At 46.9% G+C, this 20,859-nt stretch overlaps 1 protein-coding gene across 2 annotated transcripts in view; it reads right to left on the minus strand.

The window, feature by feature from the left end:
• The window catches only part of LOC120939835 (vasoactive intestinal polypeptide receptor-like), a 373,379-nt gene extending 352,784 nt beyond the window's left edge, over window positions 1–20,595 (minus strand). The window contains exon 1 of one of the 2 annotated variants that reach the window (XM_040352223.1): window positions 20,255–20,595. In XM_040352223.1, coding sequence (XP_040208157.1) covers window positions 20,255–20,518 — 264 coding nt within the window. In that variant the 5' untranslated portion in view covers window positions 20,519–20,595. The remainder of the gene's footprint in view (window positions 1–20,254) is intronic. The other variant, XM_040352222.1, reaches the window with a different exon arrangement.
• Between the last annotated feature and the right edge of the window lie 264 nt (window positions 20,596–20,859).

Genomic DNA, 20,859 nt, shown 5'->3' on the forward strand with positions numbered 1-20,859 from the left:
TACCCGACGCTGGTTTACGACGAGAAATGCCCCCAGCGGCGGCCGCGGTACTGCATCCTAAGATCCGACAGTGTAAAACAATTACACCGGTCGGATCTTAGGGATATCTATGCGTAACTGGTTCTATGAATCAGCCGCATAGATAGAAACAGGGATACGACGGCGTATCAGCAGATACGCCGTCGTAACCCTTTTGTGGATCTGGCCCTTTGTTTTTACTTTATGGTTCTGTAGCGCGACTCTTTTTGATATTATTGTCCTGTGTTAAGTATCTCACAGCAGAGCCTCTGCTGATATCACGGTTTCGTTGCGAGTTGTCTAAGCGCAGTTTTTCGTTTTTCAAACCCGTGTTCCCGGCACCCCTATTGAAGAAAACACCGATGTGAATGGTTTTATGTATTCTGTACACTGTTGGTGCTATACAAGGACGGGGAAAAAAATACCATTTAAATGGCATTTTGCATTCTAACTAAAGGGGACCTTTTATTTTACATCATTAAAGCCATTAAAAAGACATAAGAGAATTACCATCTATCCATTACAGAGCCGAATCCCTTAAATGCTTTAGCGAGAATCTATTTGCGGACAATATTTTTACTGCTAATTGTGGGTTTAATTACATTTCCGCGTGCGTCTGTTACTCGAACCTTCTCGCTGCCGTCCGCCGTAACCAGTAATAATTATACACAGGATGTACAATTGAAGAAAACGGGGGGAGGGAAAAAAATGCCCCCTAAATGGTTGCAGCAATCAGGCGTCCTTGCGTCTTTCATGCGGTCGCGCAGGAATGCTGCGAGGATGCTTTGGAAACATATACATTAAACACCAGGGGGGACTATAAAACAGCGGGGGAGTCAACATCGCTACCCCGCCGAGCGCATCCATTTATATAGAGCGAGCGTTAGGAAATGCCGCGACGCCCTGCCGGTTTTTACGAGCGTGACCCGGTCCCTGTGATCAAGGCTGAGAGACGATTCCTTTTTGCGATAATGCCTGTAATAAAGTGGTTGTAAACCCTTTCATATACTGGCCTCAGAGATGAAATAAATCCTTCTACATAAGTTTTACCTGTTTATCTGCCGCCAGGGCTGCCGATAGGCGGGGAGGGACAACCGGTCCTCCTGTAGGGGGCCCGGAGAGCAGGAGGATAGGGAGCAGAGAATGGATGACAGCAACTGAAAGATGGTTTCTTCCCTCTCCCTCCAAACCCAACCCCTGAAAAACAACCCCACACCAAAACCCCCCCTCCGCCAAATGATTTGGACCAGTGCACAAAGCAAGGTCCATAAAGACATGAATGAGTGAGTTTGGGGTGGAGGAACTTGACTGGGTTGGGATTGGGCCCTTAGTTCCAGTGAAGGGAACTCTTAAGACGTCAGCATACCAAGACATTTGGGACAATATCATGCTCCCAACCAAGTGATAAACCGTTTGCACTCCCCCTGTACTGTGCCCTTCTGCACCTCCCCCTGTACTGTGCCCGTCTGCATCCCCCCTGTACTGTGCCCATCTGCATCCCCCCTGTACTGTGCCCTGCTGCACCCTCCCCTGTACTGTGCCCTGCTGCACCCCCTCCCTGTACTGTGTCCTTCTGCATCCCCTCTGTACTGTGTCCTTCTGCATCCCCTCTGTACTGTGCCCTTCTGCACCCCCCCACCATGTACTGTGCCCTTCTGCACCCCCCCTGTACTGTGCCCTTCTGCACCCCCCCCTGTACTGTGCCCTGCTGCATCCCCCCTGTACTGTGCCCTGCTGCATCCCCCCTGTACTGTGCCCTGCTGCATCCCCCCCTGTACTGTGCCCTGCTGCATCCCCCCCTGTACTGTGCCCTGCTGCATCCCCCCCTGTACTGTGCCCTGCTGCATCCCCCCCTGTACTGTGCCCTGCTGCATCCCCCCCTGTACTGTGCCCTGCTGCATCCCCCCCTGTACTGTGCCCTGCTGCACCCCCTCCCTGTACTGTGTCCTTCTGCATCCCCTCTGTACTGTGTCCTTCTGCATCCCCTCTGTACTGTGCCCTTCTGCACCCCCCCACCATGTACTGTGCCCTTCTGCACCCCCCCTGTACTGTGCCCTTCTGCACCCCCCCCTGTACTGTGCCCTGCTGCATCCCCCTGTACTGTGCCCTGCTGCATCCCCCCTGTACTGTGCCCTGCTGCATCCCCCCCTGTACTGTGCCCTGCTGCATCCCCCCCTGTACTGTGCCCTGCTGCATCCCCCCCTGTACTGTGCCCTGCTGCATCCCCCCCTGTACTGTGCCCTGCTGCATCCCCCCCTGTACTGTGCCCTGCTGCATTCCCCCCCCCTGTACTGTGCCCTGCTGCATTCCCCCCCCTGTACTGTGCCCTGCTGCATTCCCCCCCCCTGTACTGTGCCCTGCTGCACCCCCCTGTACTGTGCCCTTCTGCACCCCCCCCCGTGCTGTGTCCTTCTGCATCCCCCTGTACTGTGTCCTTCTGCATTCCCCTGTACTGTGTCCTTCTGCATCCCCCTGTACTGTGTCCTTCTGCATCCCCCTGTACTGTGCCCTTCTGCATCCCCTCTGTACTGTGCCCTTCTGCATCCCCTCTGTACTGTGCCCTTCTGCATCCCCTCTGTACTGTGCCCTTCTGCACCCCCCCCCTGTACTGTGCCCTTCTGCACCCCCCCCCCTGTACTGTGCCCTTCTGCACCCCCCCTGTACTGTGCCCTTCTGCACCCCCCCTGTACTGTGCCCTTCTGCAACCCCCTTCTGTACTGTGCGCTGTGCCCTTCTGCAACCCCCTCTGTACTGTGCCCTGTGCCCTTCTGCAACCCCCTCTGTACTGTGCCCTGTGCCCTTCTGCAACCCCCTCTGTACTGTGCCCTTCTGCATCCCCCCTGTACTGTGCCCTTCTGCATCCCCCCTGTACTGTGCCCTTCTGCATCCCCCCCTGTACTGTGCCCTTCTGCATCCCCCCTGTACTGTGCCCTTCTGCATCCCCCCTGTACTGTGCCCTTCTGCACCCCCCCTGTACTGTGCCCTTCTGCAACCCCCTTCTGTACTGTGCCCTGTGCCCTTCTGCAACCCCCTCTGTACTGTGCCCTTCTGCATCCCCCCTGTACTGTGCCCTTCTGCACCCCCCCTGTACTGTGCCTTTCTGCACCCCCCCTGTACTGTGCCCTTCTGCAACCCCCTTCTGTACTGTGCCCTGTGCCCTTCTGCAACCCCCTCTGTACTGTGCCCTTCTGCAACCCCCTCTGTACTGTGCCCTGTGCCCTTCTGCAACCCCCTCTGTACTGTGCCCTTCTGCATCCCCCCTGTACTGTGCCCTTCTGCATCCCCCCTGTATTGTGCCCTTCTGCATCCCCCCTGTACTGTGCCCTTCTGCACCCCCCCTGTACTGTGCCCTTCTGCACCCCCCCTGTACTGTGCCCTTCTGCAACCCCCTTCTGTACTGTGCCCTGTGCCCTTCTGCATCCCCCCTGTACTGTGCCCTTCTGCATCCCCCCTGTACTGTGCCCTTCTGCATCCCCCCTGTACTGTGCCCTTCTGCATCCCCCCTGTACTGTGCCCTTCTGCATCCCCCCTGTACTGTGCCCTTCTGCACCCCCCCTGTACTGTGCCCTTCTGCAACCCCCTTCTGTACTGTGCCCTGTGCCCTTCTGCAACCCCCTCTGTACTGTGCCCTTCTGCAACCCCCTCTGTACTGTGCCCTGTGCCCTTCTGCAACCCCCTCTGTACTGTGCCCTTCTGCATCCCCCCTGTACTGTGCCCTTCTGCATCCCCCCTCTGCACTGTGCCCTTCTGCATCCCCCCTCTGCACTGTGCCCTTCTGCATCCCCCCTCTGCACTGTGCCCTTCTGCATCCCCCCTCTGCACTGTGCCCTTCTGCATCCCCCCTCTGCACTGTGCCCTTCTGCATCCCCCCTCTGCACTGTGCCCTTCTGCATCCCCCCTCTGCACTGTGCCCTTTGTGTTGATTAGTCTTTGATTTATGGAATGTTTTCCTTTTGTAAAAATCGATTTTATTGAAGGTACTAATGAGAAAATGTTTAATTCTATCAACTATTTATACTTTATTTCTTGAGAGTAGGTGTGAAAAATGGGGCAAACTGGTGGGGCCCCAGCGCATTACTTTGCCCAGGGGCCCTATGATGCTATTTAGACGGCCCTGCCGCATGGTCCCCGTCCACGTGAACCGGCCAACTATCTCAGAGCGTCCAAGCGAGTTCCTAGAAGTGACACTATCGCCTTCTCGGCAGTGACAACCGGCCAACAACCTCCCCCGGCCCCCCCGCCTATCTCGGCGTGTTCTAGCTGGCTCAGCAATCCCCGGAGGGCGGCAACAACACATTATGGGGAGCGCCCCCCTCGGAGCATCAGGCACCAAGTGATAAACTTGTCATCACCTCCGACCTTCTGCACAATGAGAATCTGATGTGACTGCATGGAGGAGATAGACATCGGTGTGTGTGACCTAGAAAAGAGCGGATTGTGCAATACGAGGGGGAAGACAGCGAGCCGCCGCAACCAGCCTGGCCCGCCGCCACGCTACTTCCTCCTCGCCGTGTCCCCGGCTCTGCCCGCTTTGTTGCATATATATGTATATACACATACACACACCGGATGCTGCAATCTATGCATGAAAAAACAACTTGCACCCCTTTTATGACTACACAGGATGCAATAAAAATAATAATAAAAAGAAAAAGAAGAAATTCTCACTTCTAAAAGAGTTAAATCGGAAATTCAAAGCAGATATAAAAAGATAAAAATGATTGCAGCTCACAAACAAAAAAAGAAAAAAAAGCAATAATAGCATTTTAAAATGCAAGCACCTCACCCAGTGCCAGCCTTTTGCAACTCCTGTACTGCAGAGCTCAGGCTGGGAAAGGTAGAAGCAGCACAGAGAGCCAATCAGCTGTGCTCATATGGGGACATGCTGATAGAAGGTGAGAGCGGAGTGACGAGCGCATCCTATGTTTGAACTGTTCGTTCGCAACAGTCCTTGTACCCAAGGAGCCAGATAATGGCATGCTGCGTCCCATTGACTTCAATGCAAAAAACTAAGAGAGAGAGAGAAAGCGAGAGAGAGAGAGAGAAAGCGCGCAAGAGAGAGAGAAATCGCGCAAGAGAGAGAGAAAGCGAGAGAGAGAGAGAGAAAGCGAGAGAGAGAGAGAGAAAGCGAGAGAGAGAGAGAGAAAGCGAGAGAGAGAGAGAGAGAAAGCGCGCGAGAGAGAGAAAGCGCGCAAGAGAGAGAGAAAGCAAGCGAGAGAGAGAGAAAGCAAGCGAGAGAGAGAGAAAGCAAGCGAGAGAGAGAGAGAAAGCGAGAGAGAGAGAAAGCGAGAGAGAGAGAGAGAGAGAGAGAGAGAGAAAGCGAGAAAGCGAGAGAGCGAGAGAGAGAGAGAGAGAGAGAGAGAGAGAATGCGCGCAAAAGAGAGAAGGAGAGAGAGAGCGCAAGAGAGAGAGAAAGCGCGCAAGAGAGAGAGAGAGAGAGAGAGAAAGTGCGCGAGAGAGAGAGAAAGTGCGCGCGAGAGAGAGCGCGAGAGAGAAAGAAAGCGAGAGAGAGAGAGAGAGAGAGAGAGAGAGAGAGAGAGAGAGAGAGAGAGAGAGAGAGAGAAAGAAAGAAAGAAAGAAAGAACAAGAAAGAGAGAGAGAGAGAGAGAGAGAGAGAGAGAGAGAGAGAGAGAGAGAGAAAGCGAGAGAGAGAGAGAAAGCGAGAGAGAGAGAAAGCGAGAGAGAGAGAGAGAGAGAGAGAGAGAGTGCGCGCAAGAGAGAGAAGGAGAAGGAGAGAGAGAGAGAGAGAGAGAGAGAGAGAGAGAGAGCGCGAGAGAGAGAGAAAGCGCGCAAGAGAGAGAGAGAGAGAGAAAGTGCGCGAGAGAGAAAGTGCGCGAGAGAGAGCGCGAGAGAGAGCGCGAGAGAAAGAAAGCGAGAGAGAGAGAGAAAGCGAGAGAGAGAGAAAGCGAGAGAGAGAGAGAGAGAGAGAGAGAGAGAGAGAGAGAGAGAGAGAGAGAGAGAGAGAGTGTGAGAGAGAGAGAGAGCGCAAGAGAGAGAGAAAGCGCGCGCGAGAGAGAGAGAGAGAGAGAGAGAGAGAGAGAGCGCGAGAGAGAGAGAAAGCGCGCGAGAGAGAGCGCGAGAGAGAGAAAGAAAGCGAGAGAGAAAGAAAGCGAGAGAGAGAGAAAGCGAGAGAGAGAGAAAGCGAGAGAGAGAGAGAGAGAGAGAGAGAGAGAGAGAGAGAGAGAGAGCGAGAGAAAGAAAGAAAGAAAGAACAAGAAAGAGAGAGAGAGAGAGAGAGCGCGCGCGCGCGCGAGAGAGAGAGAGAGAGAGAGAGAGAGAGAGAGAGAGAGAGAGAGAGAGAGAGAGAGAGAGAAAGAAAGCGAGAGAGAGAAAGAAAGCGAGAGAGAGAGAGAAAGCGAGAGAGAGAGAGAAAGCGAGAGAGAGAGCGAGAGAGAGAGAAAGCGAGAGAGAGAGAGAATGCGCGCAAGAGAGAGAAGGAGAGAGAGAGAGAGAGAGAGAAAGCGCGCAAGAGAGAGAGAGAGAGAGAGAGAAAGTGCGCGAGAGAGAGAGAAAGCGCGCGAGAGAGAGCGCGAGAGAGAGAAAGAAAGCGAGAGAGAGAGAGAGAGAGAAAGCGAGAGAGAGAGAGAGAGAGAGAGAGAGAGAGAGAGAGAGAGAGAGGAGAGAAAGAAAGAAAGAAAGAAAGAAAGAAAGAAAGAAAGAAAGAAAGAACAAGAGAGAGAGAGAGAGAGAGAGAGAGCGAAAGAAAGAGCGAGAAAGAAAGAAGGAAAGAGAGAGAGCGCGAGAGAGAGAGAGCGAGAGCGCGAGAGAGAGAGCGAGAGAGAAGGAAAGAGAGAGAGAGAGCGCGAGCGAGAAGGAAAGAGAGAGAGAGAGAGAGCGCGAGCGAGAAGGAAAGAGAGAGAGAGAGCGCGAGCGAGAAGGAAAGAGAGAGAGAGAGCGCGAGAGAGAAGGAAGGAAAGAAAGAAAGAAAGAAAGAAAGAAAGAAAGAAAGAAAGAAAGAAAGAAAGAGAAAGAAAGAGAAAGCGAGCGAAAAAAGAGAGCGAGAGAGAAAAGAGAGAGAGAGCGAGAGTGAAAAGAGAGAGAGAGCGAGAAAAGAGAGAGAGCGAGAGAAAAGAGAAGAGAGAGAAAAAGAGAGCGAGAGAGAAAAGAGAGAGAGCGAGAGAAAAGACAAGAGAGAGAGAAAAGACAAGAGAGAGAGAGAGAGCGAGAGAAAAAAGAGAGAGCGAGAGAGAGAGAGCATGCTAATAAAAAGGGACATGCTGATAGGAGGAGAGAGCAGCTCATCCATTATCTAAATTACGCAGCGCTTTACATATTATTCACTCAGAACCGTCCCGGTGCCCAAAGAACTTACAGCCTAGGGACCTTACCACACTTACATATACTGTATACATGCACTTAAGATTTTGACCTGGTATCAACCTCTTCGCTTATCATCACATAACTGGGTGGGCTCGGGGCGCAATGCTCTGCGCTCCAAACACTCCCTATTTTTTTGAAGCCTATTAAAGCCTCTGGCTCTAATCAGGTGCTATTAAAAAAAAAAAAACACATCCAGCCGCATTGGAATCCATGGTCCGATGCCCTGATATGTAGATCAGGGGGCCGGACGCATGGATAGGGGAGGCGGCGCCCGTGCATGCTCTATGGACGGGCCGCCACTGGTGTAAAGGCAGGCGTCCCAATACTTTACAATACATATGTATACACACTCACACACACATACAAGCCACAAAAACAACCACAGGATGCGTCGCTCACTTGTGGTCATTCCATAAATACGAGGCCATCGAACCGTCTTATGGAAACTCGGCCCGCCCAGAGCAAACCTGCGTGCCCTTTGCACATCCCCGCTTGCTGTTTGCACTGCCGTTTATTGCTCTTGGCAACAGAATTTATGGGACATCCAGTGTCGTCCTGCCAGCACCGCCGGTGACTGAGGTGGGTGGAGCGCGGGGGCACTGACCCAATACACCGGCTTCAAGTCAATCAAGCCCAGAACCTTCCATCCCATTTACTAAATAAAAAAATATTCTTATTATTAATTATTATTATTATTATTATTATTATTATTATTATTATTAATATTAATTTTTCTTTTTGTTAGGGGTTAGAATTAGGGTTAGGGGTATAATTATGCATTTTATTTATTATTATATTTATTGTTAATTTTATTATTTATTTTTTCTTTTGTTAGGGGTTGGGGTATAAATATGTATTTTATTTATTATTATCATCATCATCCTTTTATTTATTATTATTATTATTATTATTATTATTATTATTTAGTGTTTTGGTAGGCTTAGGGATTAGCATTGGTGTTGGGGTTTAACCAGTTAGCAACCGCCCTATAGATGAAATATGTCTACAAGGCGGTTGCTTAACTCTGGGAGGGCATCAATGTACGTCCTCCCAGAATCGCGCTCCCGCGCGCCCTATGGGGCGCGCACACGGCGGTAAATCGCCGCTGATAGCGGCGGTTTACCACGTGATCGCTCCGTCCAATGACGGAGCGATCACTAGTAAACAAACCGGCGTCATGTGATGACGCCGGTTCCTCCCTCTCCTCTCTGTACCGAACGGTACAGTGTGAGAGAGGAGAGGGGAGAGAGCGGCTGCTGCTGCTGCTGCGGGCTGGATCTGTGACACATGCAGTCACAGATCCAGCCATCCATCCCTCCCTGTGCAATACTCTGCAATGCCCCCATACTCTGCAATGCCCCAGCAATACTCTGCAATGCCCCCATACTCTGCAATGCCCCAGCAATACTCTGCAATGCCCCAGCAACACTCTGCAATGCCCCAGCAACACTCTGCAATGCCCCAGCAACACTCTGCAATGCCCCAGCAACACTCTGCAATGCCCCAGCAACACTCTGCAATGCCCCAGCAACACTCTGCAATGCCCCAGCAACACTCTGCAATGCCCCAGCAATACTCTGCAATGCCCCAGCAACACTCTGCAATGCCCCAGCAATACTCTGCAATGCCCCAGCAACACTCTGCAATGCCCCAGCAACACTCTGCAATGCCCCAGCAATACTCGGCAATGCCCCGGCAATACCCCAAAATACTCTGCTGCAATACCCCAAAATACCCCACAATACCCCGCAATACCCCACAATACCCCACAATACCCCACAATACCCCGCAATACCCCGCAATACTCCGCAATACCCCACAATACCCTGCAACGTTGCCTATGGGGATTCTTAGGTAGCGAAGTTTGGCGCCATTCCACGAGCGTGTGCAATTTTGAAGGGTGACATGTTGGGTATCTATTTACTCTGCGTAACTTCATCTTCCACATTTATGCAAAAGAATTTTTACAGAATTTTCAGTCTTTTTTCTCTTATAGCGCAAAAAATAAAAAACCCAACGGTAATTAAATACCACCAAAAGAAAGCTCTATTTGTGTGAAAAAAAGGACGAAAATTTAATTTGGGTACAATGTTGTATGACTGAGTAATTGTCATTCAAATTGTGAGAACACCGAAAGCTGAAAATTGGTCTGGTTATTAAGTGGGTTTACGTGCCCAGTGATCAAGTGGTTAATTATGTATTTTAATAATATTATAAAAAAAAAAAAAAACAATTAAACCCCAGCCTTCATCATTCATAACATTTCCTAAAATTTGTTACATAATAAGACGTCTTCCACACGGGTGGAATTTCAGGTGGAATTTCGAGAGCCTTTGGCAAGCAGTGAGGAAGGCCTTGTATCACCTTATTTCCTATGATCATTGGCTCCATCTAGGGGCCATAATGGGAATATTTTCTCAAACAACTCTGAATGAATAACATTCAACCTGTGGAGAAAACTAGTAAATATTCAATTTTGCCCCTAGTGACCCAGAAGAAACCTATGCAGGACGAAAAGCTCTGAGAATTTTCAATAAATTCACCTTCATGTGTCTTGGGGGCCCCAGGAAACAGAGAGGCCGCCTGGGACCAAGTGCATGTCAGGAACACAGAGGTGCCATTAAAAGCAGAATTCCACCCAAAAGTGGAACTTCCGCTGATCTGCTCCCCCCTCCCCCCGGTGCCACATTTTCAAACCTTTCCTCAGAAGTTTGCCCTCCCCCTTCTCCCGCCACTTAAAAATCAGCGCGCTTTGCACATGCACAGTAGAGAACCGACTCTGAAGCCGAAACAGGGTCAGGAACTTCTTTTATACGTTTTTCGTGCATAGGACAGCACATAAAAATAAATTGGGCCGCGCTACACATGACACGCTGAAACGCGTGTATGCGCTGTTGGGCCAAAAGCTTGTTTTGTAGCGTCCCCCTCCCCCCAATAGAAATGCACTGAAACTTGCAATTTGGAAAAATAAAAATAATGATAAATAAAATATTGTTGTTGTTGCTGTTGTAATAATAATAATAATAATAATAATAATAATAATAATATTATTATTATAATAATAATAATAATAATAATAATAATAATAATAATAATAATAATAATTATATTTAGCATTATTTTTATTTTTATTTTTGTCAAGGGTTAGAATTATGGTTAGGGGTATATTTATGCATTTTATTTATTATTATTTTGTTAGTGTTGGGGGTTGGAGGTATATTCTTGCATCTCATGTATTATTATTTAATTTATCATTAATTTTATTTTAATTTTCCTTTCTTAGGGTTAGAAGTAGAGTCAGGGGTTGAGATTAGGGGGTATATTTATGTATTGTATTTATTATTTTATTTATCGTTAATTTTTATTTTAGTATTATTATTTATTCTTTTGTTAGGGGTTGGGGTAAATGTATGTATTTTATTATTATAATAATAATAATAATAATAATAATAATAATAATAATAATAATAATAATAGTATTATTATTATTAGTGTTTTGTTAGGCTTAGGAGTTGGCACTGGTGTTTGGGTTTAATTATGCATTTTATTTTTTATTATTAATAAATAAAATACATAATTAAACCCCTAACCCCAACACCAAGGTTAACCATAAGCATAACAAAAAGAAAAAATATATAATAATAAATAATAATAATAATTGTATTATTATTATTATTATTATTATTATTATTATTAAAAATAATATTTTATTTATCATTTTTTTTTGGGGGGGGGGGTATAATTTATGTTGTTATTATTATTATTATTATTATTATTATTATTATTATTATTATTATTATATATTTTTTCCTTTTTGTTATGCTTATGGTTAGCATTGGTGTTGGGGTTAGGGGTTTAATTATGTATTTTATATATTAATAATAAAAAATAAAATGCATAATAAACACCAGTGCTAACCCCTAAGAATAATAATAAAATTATTATTATTATTATATATTTTTTCTTTTTGTTATGCTTATGGTTAGCATTGGTGTTGAGGTTAGGGGTTTAATTATGTATTTTATATATTAATAATAACAAATACAATGCATAATAAACACCAGTGCTAACCCCTAAGCCTAACAAAACACTAATAATAATAATAATAATAATAATAATAATAATAATAATGTTAGGCTTAGGGGTTAGCACTGGTGTTTATTATGCATTTTATTTGTTATTATTAATATATAAAATACATAATTAAACCCCTAACCCCAACGCTAATCATAAGCATAACAAAAAGGAAAAAATATATAATAATAATAATAATAATAATAATAACATAAATTATACCCCCCCAAAAAATGATAAATAAAATATTATTATTATTAATAATAATAATAATAATAATAATAATAATAATAATAATAATAATAATAAATAAAATACATAAATATACCCCTAATCTCAATCACTTCTAACCCCCTAACCCTAACAAAAAGGAATACATAAAATACATTCAATGATAAGTAAATAAAATAATAATAAATAAAATACATGAATATAGCCCTTATGTTCCATACACATGAGCGGTTTTCCCTTTGGAAAAAAAACTGAAATTGACGGAATTCCGCTCAAGCCTGCCTTTCATACACACGGTCACACAAAAGTTTGGTGAACTTTTGACTGGCAAGAACGCGGTGACGTAAAAGACTACGACGAGCCGAGAATATGAAGTTCAATGCTTCTGAGCATGTGTCGGAATTTTGCGCGTTAGGATTTGTACACACGATAGAAAATTCCGATCAGTTTTTTTTTCCTGACGGGAGAATAGAGAACCTACTCTCTATCTTTTTGCAGCAGTTTTTCCCATTGGAAAAATTCCGATGGAGCATACACACGGTCGGGATTTCCGACCAAAAGCTCTCATCAGACTTTTTCCAACAGGAAAACCGATCGTGTGTACGGGGCATGACACTAACAAAATAAAAATAATGATATTATTATTATTAATTAATTTTATATGTATTATCATTATCATTATATTTATTATTATCATTATATTTATTATTATTATTATTTATTATTATTAATAATAATAATTAAATAAATAAAATGCATAAATATACCCCCCCCCCACCCCTAACCCTAATTTTAAACCCTAACAAAAAGCAAAATAATAATTACTACTACCAATAATGAAATTAAAATAAGTAACAATATTAAAAGTAAGTAAATACATTAGATAAATAAATACAAAGAGCTAAATTCACGTAGCTCGGTGTATCTTTTGGCCGGCGTAGCGCATCTCATATGCGCTATGCCGACGTAAAATAGGGAGCCCAGACCAGGATTCACAAAGATCTGGCGCCGTGCGTTGCGCCGGCGTAGTGTAAATAGGCAGGCGTAAGCCCGCCTAATTTAAATGTGGAAGGTAGTGGGCGTGTTGTATACAAATTAGCCATGACCCCATGTAAATGAATGGGCGTTCTTACGGCGCATGCGCGCGCGTGCTCAGAATTACGTTGCATATGCTCCCTAAGAAACGTTGGCTCAATGCTTTCGACGTGAACGTAACCGACGCACAGCCCCATTCACGTAACACTTACGTAAAATTCGACGGCTGTTCCGACGTCCATACCCCAACATTGGCTGCGCCTCATATAGCAGGGGTAACGTTACGCCGGACGTAAGCCTTACGTAACCGGCGTAGCGGGCGCAAGTACGTTCGTGAATCGGCGTATCTAGGTCATTTACATATTCTACGCGTAAATCTACGGAAGCGCCCCTAGCGGCCAGCGTAAATATGCACCCTAGATACGACGGCGTACTAAGACTTACGTCGGTCGGAGGAAGCTGAAATTCAGGCGTATCTAGCTCCCAGAATAGCGCGCATAGATACGACGGTGCAACTTCTAACTTACGCGGCTTATCTATAGATACGCCGACGTAAAGGCTTCGTGAATCTAGCTCCAATTGATTAAGAAATAAACCCTTAATCCTAACGCTAACAAATTAAGTAATAACAAGTAACCTTTGAACTTCTTTTTCAATAGAATTTTTTACTTTTTTTGCACTAAACAATAAAATAAACCCCTAACCCTAAAAAATTAAAAAAAGGATATGTAAAAGTTGAAAAACATAGCAACAAATAATAAAAACGGATGATATGTTTCTGTATTGGCTAATTAAAAATAAAAAAACTCTCAGAAACGCGACACTGAAGTGTGAATGCAGCCTCCAATCACCTTCACCTGTCAGTCTTCCCGTACAGATTACAGGTAACATCTTAATGATTGCAATCAGCAACATGACGTTTCCCCGGAGATGACACAGTGACCCCTGACCCCTGACCCAACGGAGAACCATCTTATAGAATCGGGGTCACAGGGTTGTAGAGCAGGCTGGGACCTTGCCGAGTAGCTGCAGGGGAAAAATGGAGGCACTTTTTTATTAAATCAACAGAAAAGCAGCATGGCGAATTATTCTCTGTGTTCCTCCACCAAGACTGAATTCAGCGTTTAAAGTGAAGTGACTGGCCTCAGGTGATACACAGAGACGAGACAAATCCTCCTACACAAGTTGTACCTGTTTATCTGTGTCTTCTCTTCTCCACAGCTGTTCAAAGTACAGAATTTGTATCAGGGGGGCGGACTGACCGTTTGGGCACTCGGGCCCGAGGGCCCCATGCCACTAGGGGGCCCCCCCATCAGGGTTGCCAGCCTCAGTAAAACCAGTATGTAAAAAACTTTTTTTTTCCTGAAGATTATAGCTGCCCCGCCTCTCCAGTACCTTTTCAGTGGGCCGGATTCAGATACGAGATACGACGGCGTATCTCTGAGTGCGGTCGGTCGTATCTATGCGACCGATTCATAGAATCAGGTTACGCATAGATTTCCCTAAGATCCGACCGGCGTAAGTGTCTTACGCCGTCGTATCTTAGGCTGCATATTTACGCTGGCCGCTAGGTGGCGCTTCCGTATATTTACGCGAGGAATATGCAAATTAGGTAGTTACACCGATTCAGAAACGTACGTCCGCCCGGCGCATTTTTTTACGCCGTTTACGTTAGGATTTTTTCGGCGTAAAGTTACCCCTGCTATATGAGGCGTAGCTAATGTTAAGTATGGACGTCGTTCCCGCGCCGAGTTTTGGAAATTTTACGTCGTTTGCCTAAGTCGTTCGCGAATAGGGCTGGACGTCATTTATGTTCACGTCAAAACCAATACGTCCTTGCGGCGTACTTTGGAGCAATGCACACTGGGATATTCCACGGACGCCGTTCGTAAAATACGTCAAATACGCGGAGTCACAGTGAATTAACATAAAACACGCCCACATCATCCCCATTTGAATTAGGCGGGCTTACGCCGCCACACATACGTTATGCCGCCGTAACTAAGGGCGCAAGTTCTTTCTGCATACGGAACTTGCGCCCTAATTTATGGCGGCGTAACGATACGTTACGCCAGCAGATAGATAGAGAAATCTATCTGAATCCGGCCCTGTGTATGTATACTGTATGTGTGCGTTTGTGTGTGTATAGTGTGTGTACACTGTGTGGCCCCATACTCTATTGCCTGGGGGGCCCATAATCTTCTATTGCCCGGGGGCCCCATAATCTCCTATTGCCCGGGGGGACCCATGAATTGTCAGTCCGCCCCTGATTTGTATAGCTTGCCTGAGCTTTCAGAAAGCAGGGGGCTGGGAGCTGAAGTTACACTTTGCAGAGCTCAGTGAGAGCTGATTGGAGGGAAGGGACACACCCCCCTTCACACAGCAACACAGGAACAGAACTGATTCTGTCATTCACAGGCTGTGTGCTGGAGCTCCCTCCCCTGTCACCATTGTTTTCTTGGGGTCAGGAAAACTTGTCAGAAGTGACTCATGCTGATAGCAAAAGAAGGAGGCAGCAGACAGAAATGACACGTAGTGCTCCGGACTGAGACAAGTACACACTATAGAGGGATAGGCTTTGTCCAGATTTCATGTCCGAGGTTTACAACCACTTGCCGTCCGCAATACATTATATATATATATACGTGCAAGTGGTTTACTGGGGTTATGGTGTGGTTGGCCACAGGGGTGAACAGAGACCAGATTGTCTCTCCCCACCTCTATGATTTTGGAGGACCGGAGCGACGTCATGAGCCCTGGTCTAAGGTGGGAGTAAGCAATTTATTTATTTATTTTATCTAAAAGATCAAATTTTTTCTTATTTAAATTTTTATCTTTTTCTTTCAGCTCTCTCCATAAAGAGGACGTGTCATCATTATTTCTATTACAAGGGATGTTTACAGGGGTGTCATTTTTTTTCTTTTATTAATAATAATAATAATAATAATAACAACAACAACGACATTATAATAAATAATAATAATAAATATTTGTATTACTTAATAATATTAATAATAATAATAATAATATTATTATTATTATTATTATTATTAATAAAAATAATTTAAAAAAGTCCAATAATTTAAGTATTAATTATTTTTAATCGTTGTTCTGTGTTTTATTTGTATTCATTAATAAAATATATAAATAAAATAAAATTGGCATTAAATATAAAAAATTTAAATTCATAAATATTATTTTATTTTGTTTAACTTTTTTATATTGACGCTCCACAACTCTGCGATCTTGTTTCACATGACAGGTAGACTTAACCTCCAGCCTTATGGAAGGTGAGAAAAACTGGAGCAGCACCATGGGCTCAATTCACCCAACTATCACCCCACTGGTCTTTATTCACAAAAAGTGACAGTTATTTTCAGTTGTGTCCAGTGTTATCTAAAGATTACAGTCACTTTGCTAAAATACCAGGGGAGATGGCTAGCCTCTTGTGTGGTGTGACTGGTACACCAGAAGGGATGACTAGCCTCTTGTGTGGTGTGACTGGTACACCAGAAGGGATGACTAGCCTCTTGTGTGGTGTGACTGGTATACCGGGAGGGATGGCTAGTCTCTTGTGTGGTGTGACCAGAATACATGGAGGGATGGCTAGTCTCTTGTGTGGTGTGACCGGTACACCAGGAGGTATGGTTGGTCTATTGTGTGGTGTGACCGGTATAACGGGAGGGATGACTAGCCTCTTGTGTGGTATGACCAGTACACCAGGAGGTATGGTTGGTCTATTGTGTGGTGTGACTGGTACACCAGGAGGGAAGGCTAGTCTCTTGTGTGGTGTGACCGGTACAACAGGAGAGATGGCTAGCCTCTTGTGTGGTGTGACCAGTATACAAGGAGGGGTGGCTAGACTCTTGTGTGGTGTGACTGATACACCAGGAGGGGTGGCTAGTCTCTTGTGTGGTGTGACCAGTATACCGGGAGGGATGGCTAGTCTCTTGTGTGGTGTGACCAGTATACCGGGAGGGATGGCTAGTCTCTTGTGTGGTGTGACTGGTACACCAGGAGGGATGGCTAGTCTCTTGTGTGGTGTGACCGGTACACCAGGAGGGGTGGCTAGCCTCTTGTGTGGTGTGACCGGTACACCAGGAGGGATGGCTAGTCTCTTGTGTGGTGTGACCGGTATACCAGGAGGGGTGGCTAGTCTCTTGTGTGGTGTGACCGGTACACCAGGAGGGATGGCTAGCCTCTTGTGTGGTGTGACCGGTATACCAGGAGGGATGGCTAGTCTCTTGTGTGGTGTGACCGGTATACCAGGAGGGATGGCTAGTCTCTTGTGTGGTGTGACCGGTATACCAGGAGGGGTGGCTAGTCTCTTGTGTGGTGTGACTGGTACACCAGGAGGGATGGCTAGTCTCTTGTGTGGTGTGACTGGTACACCAGGAGCGGTGGCTAGCCTCTTGTTGAACTACAAGTCCCAGCACAGCAAGTATGATAGAACCAACTTGACAGCTGTACTCTGCAACAGCTGGAGAGCCGGCCAGTGTCTCCTATCTGTGTCACACATCGAGTCATTGCCGGTGTTTATCGGTGAGTCAGGATATTTGCCCAGGCTGTTAGATTTGGCACAGAACCGGCTGACATTCTACAAGCAGGAAGAAATACGACAAGTTCACACATCTCTGCTTTACTGCAGATGCAGACTTCTGTGCGAGGAACGATCGCTGGCATTCCCACACACACACACAGAGCCCCCGGAACCCAGCAAGCTGACGATCCGTCCAGCACTTGGCACGCATGCCGTTACCAGGAACGCAGTGAACAGGCGTTGGCGTTACTGAAGCTTTGAAAAGCCAACGCCGGTCCCGTAACATACGCAGTGCATGCGCTAATCCCACAGAGTGTTCGCTTGCTTCGCGTTGTATTGATTTCACCTGCAATGTTGGACAGGTGGTGGTAATTCGGAAAGCTCGCCAAATGTCTCAAATCAAATCAATGAGAGCGCGTCGCAAACGTGCGTTTTCTGGAGGATTTTCCTCTTAATAAATGAAATTCCAAAAAACCCAACAGATGCAGAAGTGCGGAAATCTCCAGACAACGTTTCCTCAACGAGCCAAAAATGCAAAAAGTTTCCAAGTGTTCTCTGATATATTGGGGGGCTCCCTTATCTGATACATTGGGGTTCCCTCAACTGATTGGGGACCCTTCATTAGATACATTGGGGTTCCCTCAAATGTCTGGGGACCCTTCATTAGATACATTGGGCTTCCCTCGAATGTCTGGGGACCCTTCATTAGATACATCGGGGTTCCCTCAAATGTCTAGGGACCCTTCATTAGATACATTGGGGTTCCCTCAAATGTCTGGGGACCATTCATTAGATACATTTGGGTTCCCTCAAATGACCAGGGATCCTTCATTAGATACATTGGGGTTCCCTCAAATGTCTGGGGACCTTTCATTACATACATTGGGGTTCCCTCAAATGTCTGGGGACCCTTCATTAGATACATTGGGCTTCCCTCAAATGTCTGGGGACCCTTCATTAGATACATTGGGGTTCCCTCAAATGACTAGGGATCCTTCATTAGATACATTGGGGTTCCCTCAAATGACTGGGGATCCTTTATTAGATACATCGGGGGTTCCCTCAAATGACTGAGGATCCTTCATTAGATACATTGGGGATCCCTCAAATGTCTAGGGACCCTTCATTAGATACATTGGGGTTCCCTCAAATGACTAGGGATCTTTCATTAGATACATTGGGATTCCTCTCAACTGATGGGGGGGTACGGTATCTCCCATGTTGTATATTGGGGGGGTGCTTAATCTGATACATGGGGTTCTCTTATCTGATACCCTTGGGGTGAAGTCTCTCATTTTGCATATCAGGGGATCCTTATCTAATACATTGGGTTCAATAATCTCATGCTTTGGGGGTCTTCTATTTAATATATTAGGGGTCCCTCATCTAATACATCAGGAGTGCCTCATCTCATACATTGTGGGTCTCTTATCTATCTGATACATTGTGATTCTTCATCTGATACATCAGGGGTCCCTCATCTGATACTTTGGGGTCCCTCGCCACCTGATACATCAGAGGTCCCTTATCAAAGACATTGGAGATCCCACAATATATAAATTGGGGTCCTTCATCTGATACATTGGTGTGGGTACTACATTGGGGTTTTTCCATCATATACATACGTTTTCCTTCATCTGACACATTTGGAATCCCTCGTGTGATACATTTGGACACCTCTTATCAATCATTGGGGCTCCTCATCTCATAATTGGGGATTTCTCATTGTATACATTGGGGGCTCCTCCACTTACACATTGAGGGCTCCACATCCTATACATTGGGGGCTCCACATCCTATACATTTGGGGCTCCTCAACCCATACATTGGGGGCTCCTCAACCCATACATCGGGGGCTCCACATCCTATACATCGGGGGCTCCTCAACCCATACATTGGGGGCTCCTCATCCTATACATTGGGGGCTCCACATCCTATACATCAGGGGCTCCTCAACCCATACATCGGGGGCTCCTCAACCCATACATTGGGGGCTCCTCAACCCATACATTGGGGGCTCCACATCCTGTACATTTGGGGCTCCTTAACCCATATATTGGGGGCTCCTCATCCTATACATTGGGGGCTCCTCATCCTATACATTGGGGGCTCCTCATCCCATACATTGGGGGCTCCTCATCCCATACATTGGGGGCTCCTCATCCCATACATTGGGGGCTCCTCATCCTATACATCGGGGGCTCCACATCCTATACATCGGGGGCTCCACATCCTGTACATTTGGGGCTCCTCAACCCATACATCGGGGGATCCTCATCCCATACATCGGGGGCTCCTCATCCCATACATTGGGGGCTCCTCATCCCATACATTGGGGGCTCCTCATCCTATACATTGTATTGGGGGCTCCGAAAACCTATGCATTTCGGGCTCCTCATCCTATACATTGGGGGCTCCTCAACCCATACATTGGGGGCTCCACATCCCATACATTGGGGGCTCCTCAACCCATAAATCGGGGGCTCCTCATCCTATACATCGGGGGCTCCTCATCCTATACATCGGGGGCTCCTCATCCTATACATCGGGGGCTCCTCATCACATACATTGGGGGCTCCTCATCCCATACATCAGAAGATTCCTATACATGGGGGATCCTCATCCCATACATCGGGGGCTCCACATCCTATACATCGGGGGCTCCACATCCTGTACATTTGGGGCTCCTCAACCCATACATCGGGGGATCCTCATCCCATACATCGGGGGCTCCACATCCTATACATCGGGGGCTCCACATCCTGTACATTTGGGGCTCCTCAACCCATACATCGGGGGATCCTCATCCCATACATCGGGGGCTCCACATCCTATACATCGGGGGCTCCACATCCTGTACATTTGGGGCTCCTCAACCCATACATCGGGGGATCCTCATCCCATACATCGGGAGATCCCCCAGGTGATACATTGTATTATTATTAGAAAACATTGCTTTTCCTGGGAAGAATGTGACACCTGACACAACACATACACAGGTCCTTCCTTCCCCCATATTGCAGAAGATGTACTTACCGGGCAGAAGAGTCCGGCCAGGCACAGCAGCAGAGGTAAGTACTCCATATCGGTAGATCCCCGGACTCCAATCACTTTGTAATCACTTTGTACAGATCTCCCGGAGGTGACAACAGGTGCGACCCCCACCGGTCCCGCGGAGCCTTTCCCACCAGTCCCGCGGAGCCGTACCCACCAGTCCCGCGGAGCCGTACCCACTGATCCCCGCTGATCCCGCACACAGCTCCCTCCGCAGCGCTCTCCGCTCTCATCACCACTTTCCATTAACAAAGTCAGACACAAGCAACGGGAGCCAATCCCCGACTGGGGAGCAGCGACCAATGGGAGCGGGGCAGGGGCGGGGCTTGCTGCCGGTCGGTGAATGGGAGGATGGTGCTGGCAGTGCGGGGCTGACAGTGCAGGTGAGAGGAACCGATCTCCGGAGTGCGGGAGAAGAGGAGAGAGTGCGGGAGAAGAGAGGAGAGAGTGCGGGAGAAGAGGAGAGAGTGCGGGAGAAGAGAGGAGAGAGTGCGGGAGAAGAGGAGAGAGTGCGGGAGAAGAGAGTGCGGGAGGAGAGGAGAGAGTGCGGGAGAAGAGAGAGAGTGCGGGAGAAGAGAGAGAGTGCG

This window comes from Rana temporaria, chromosome 5 (genome assembly GCF_905171775.1).
Source record: "Rana temporaria chromosome 5, aRanTem1.1, whole genome shotgun sequence".
Taxonomy (NCBI): domain Eukaryota; kingdom Metazoa; phylum Chordata; class Amphibia; order Anura; family Ranidae; genus Rana; species Rana temporaria.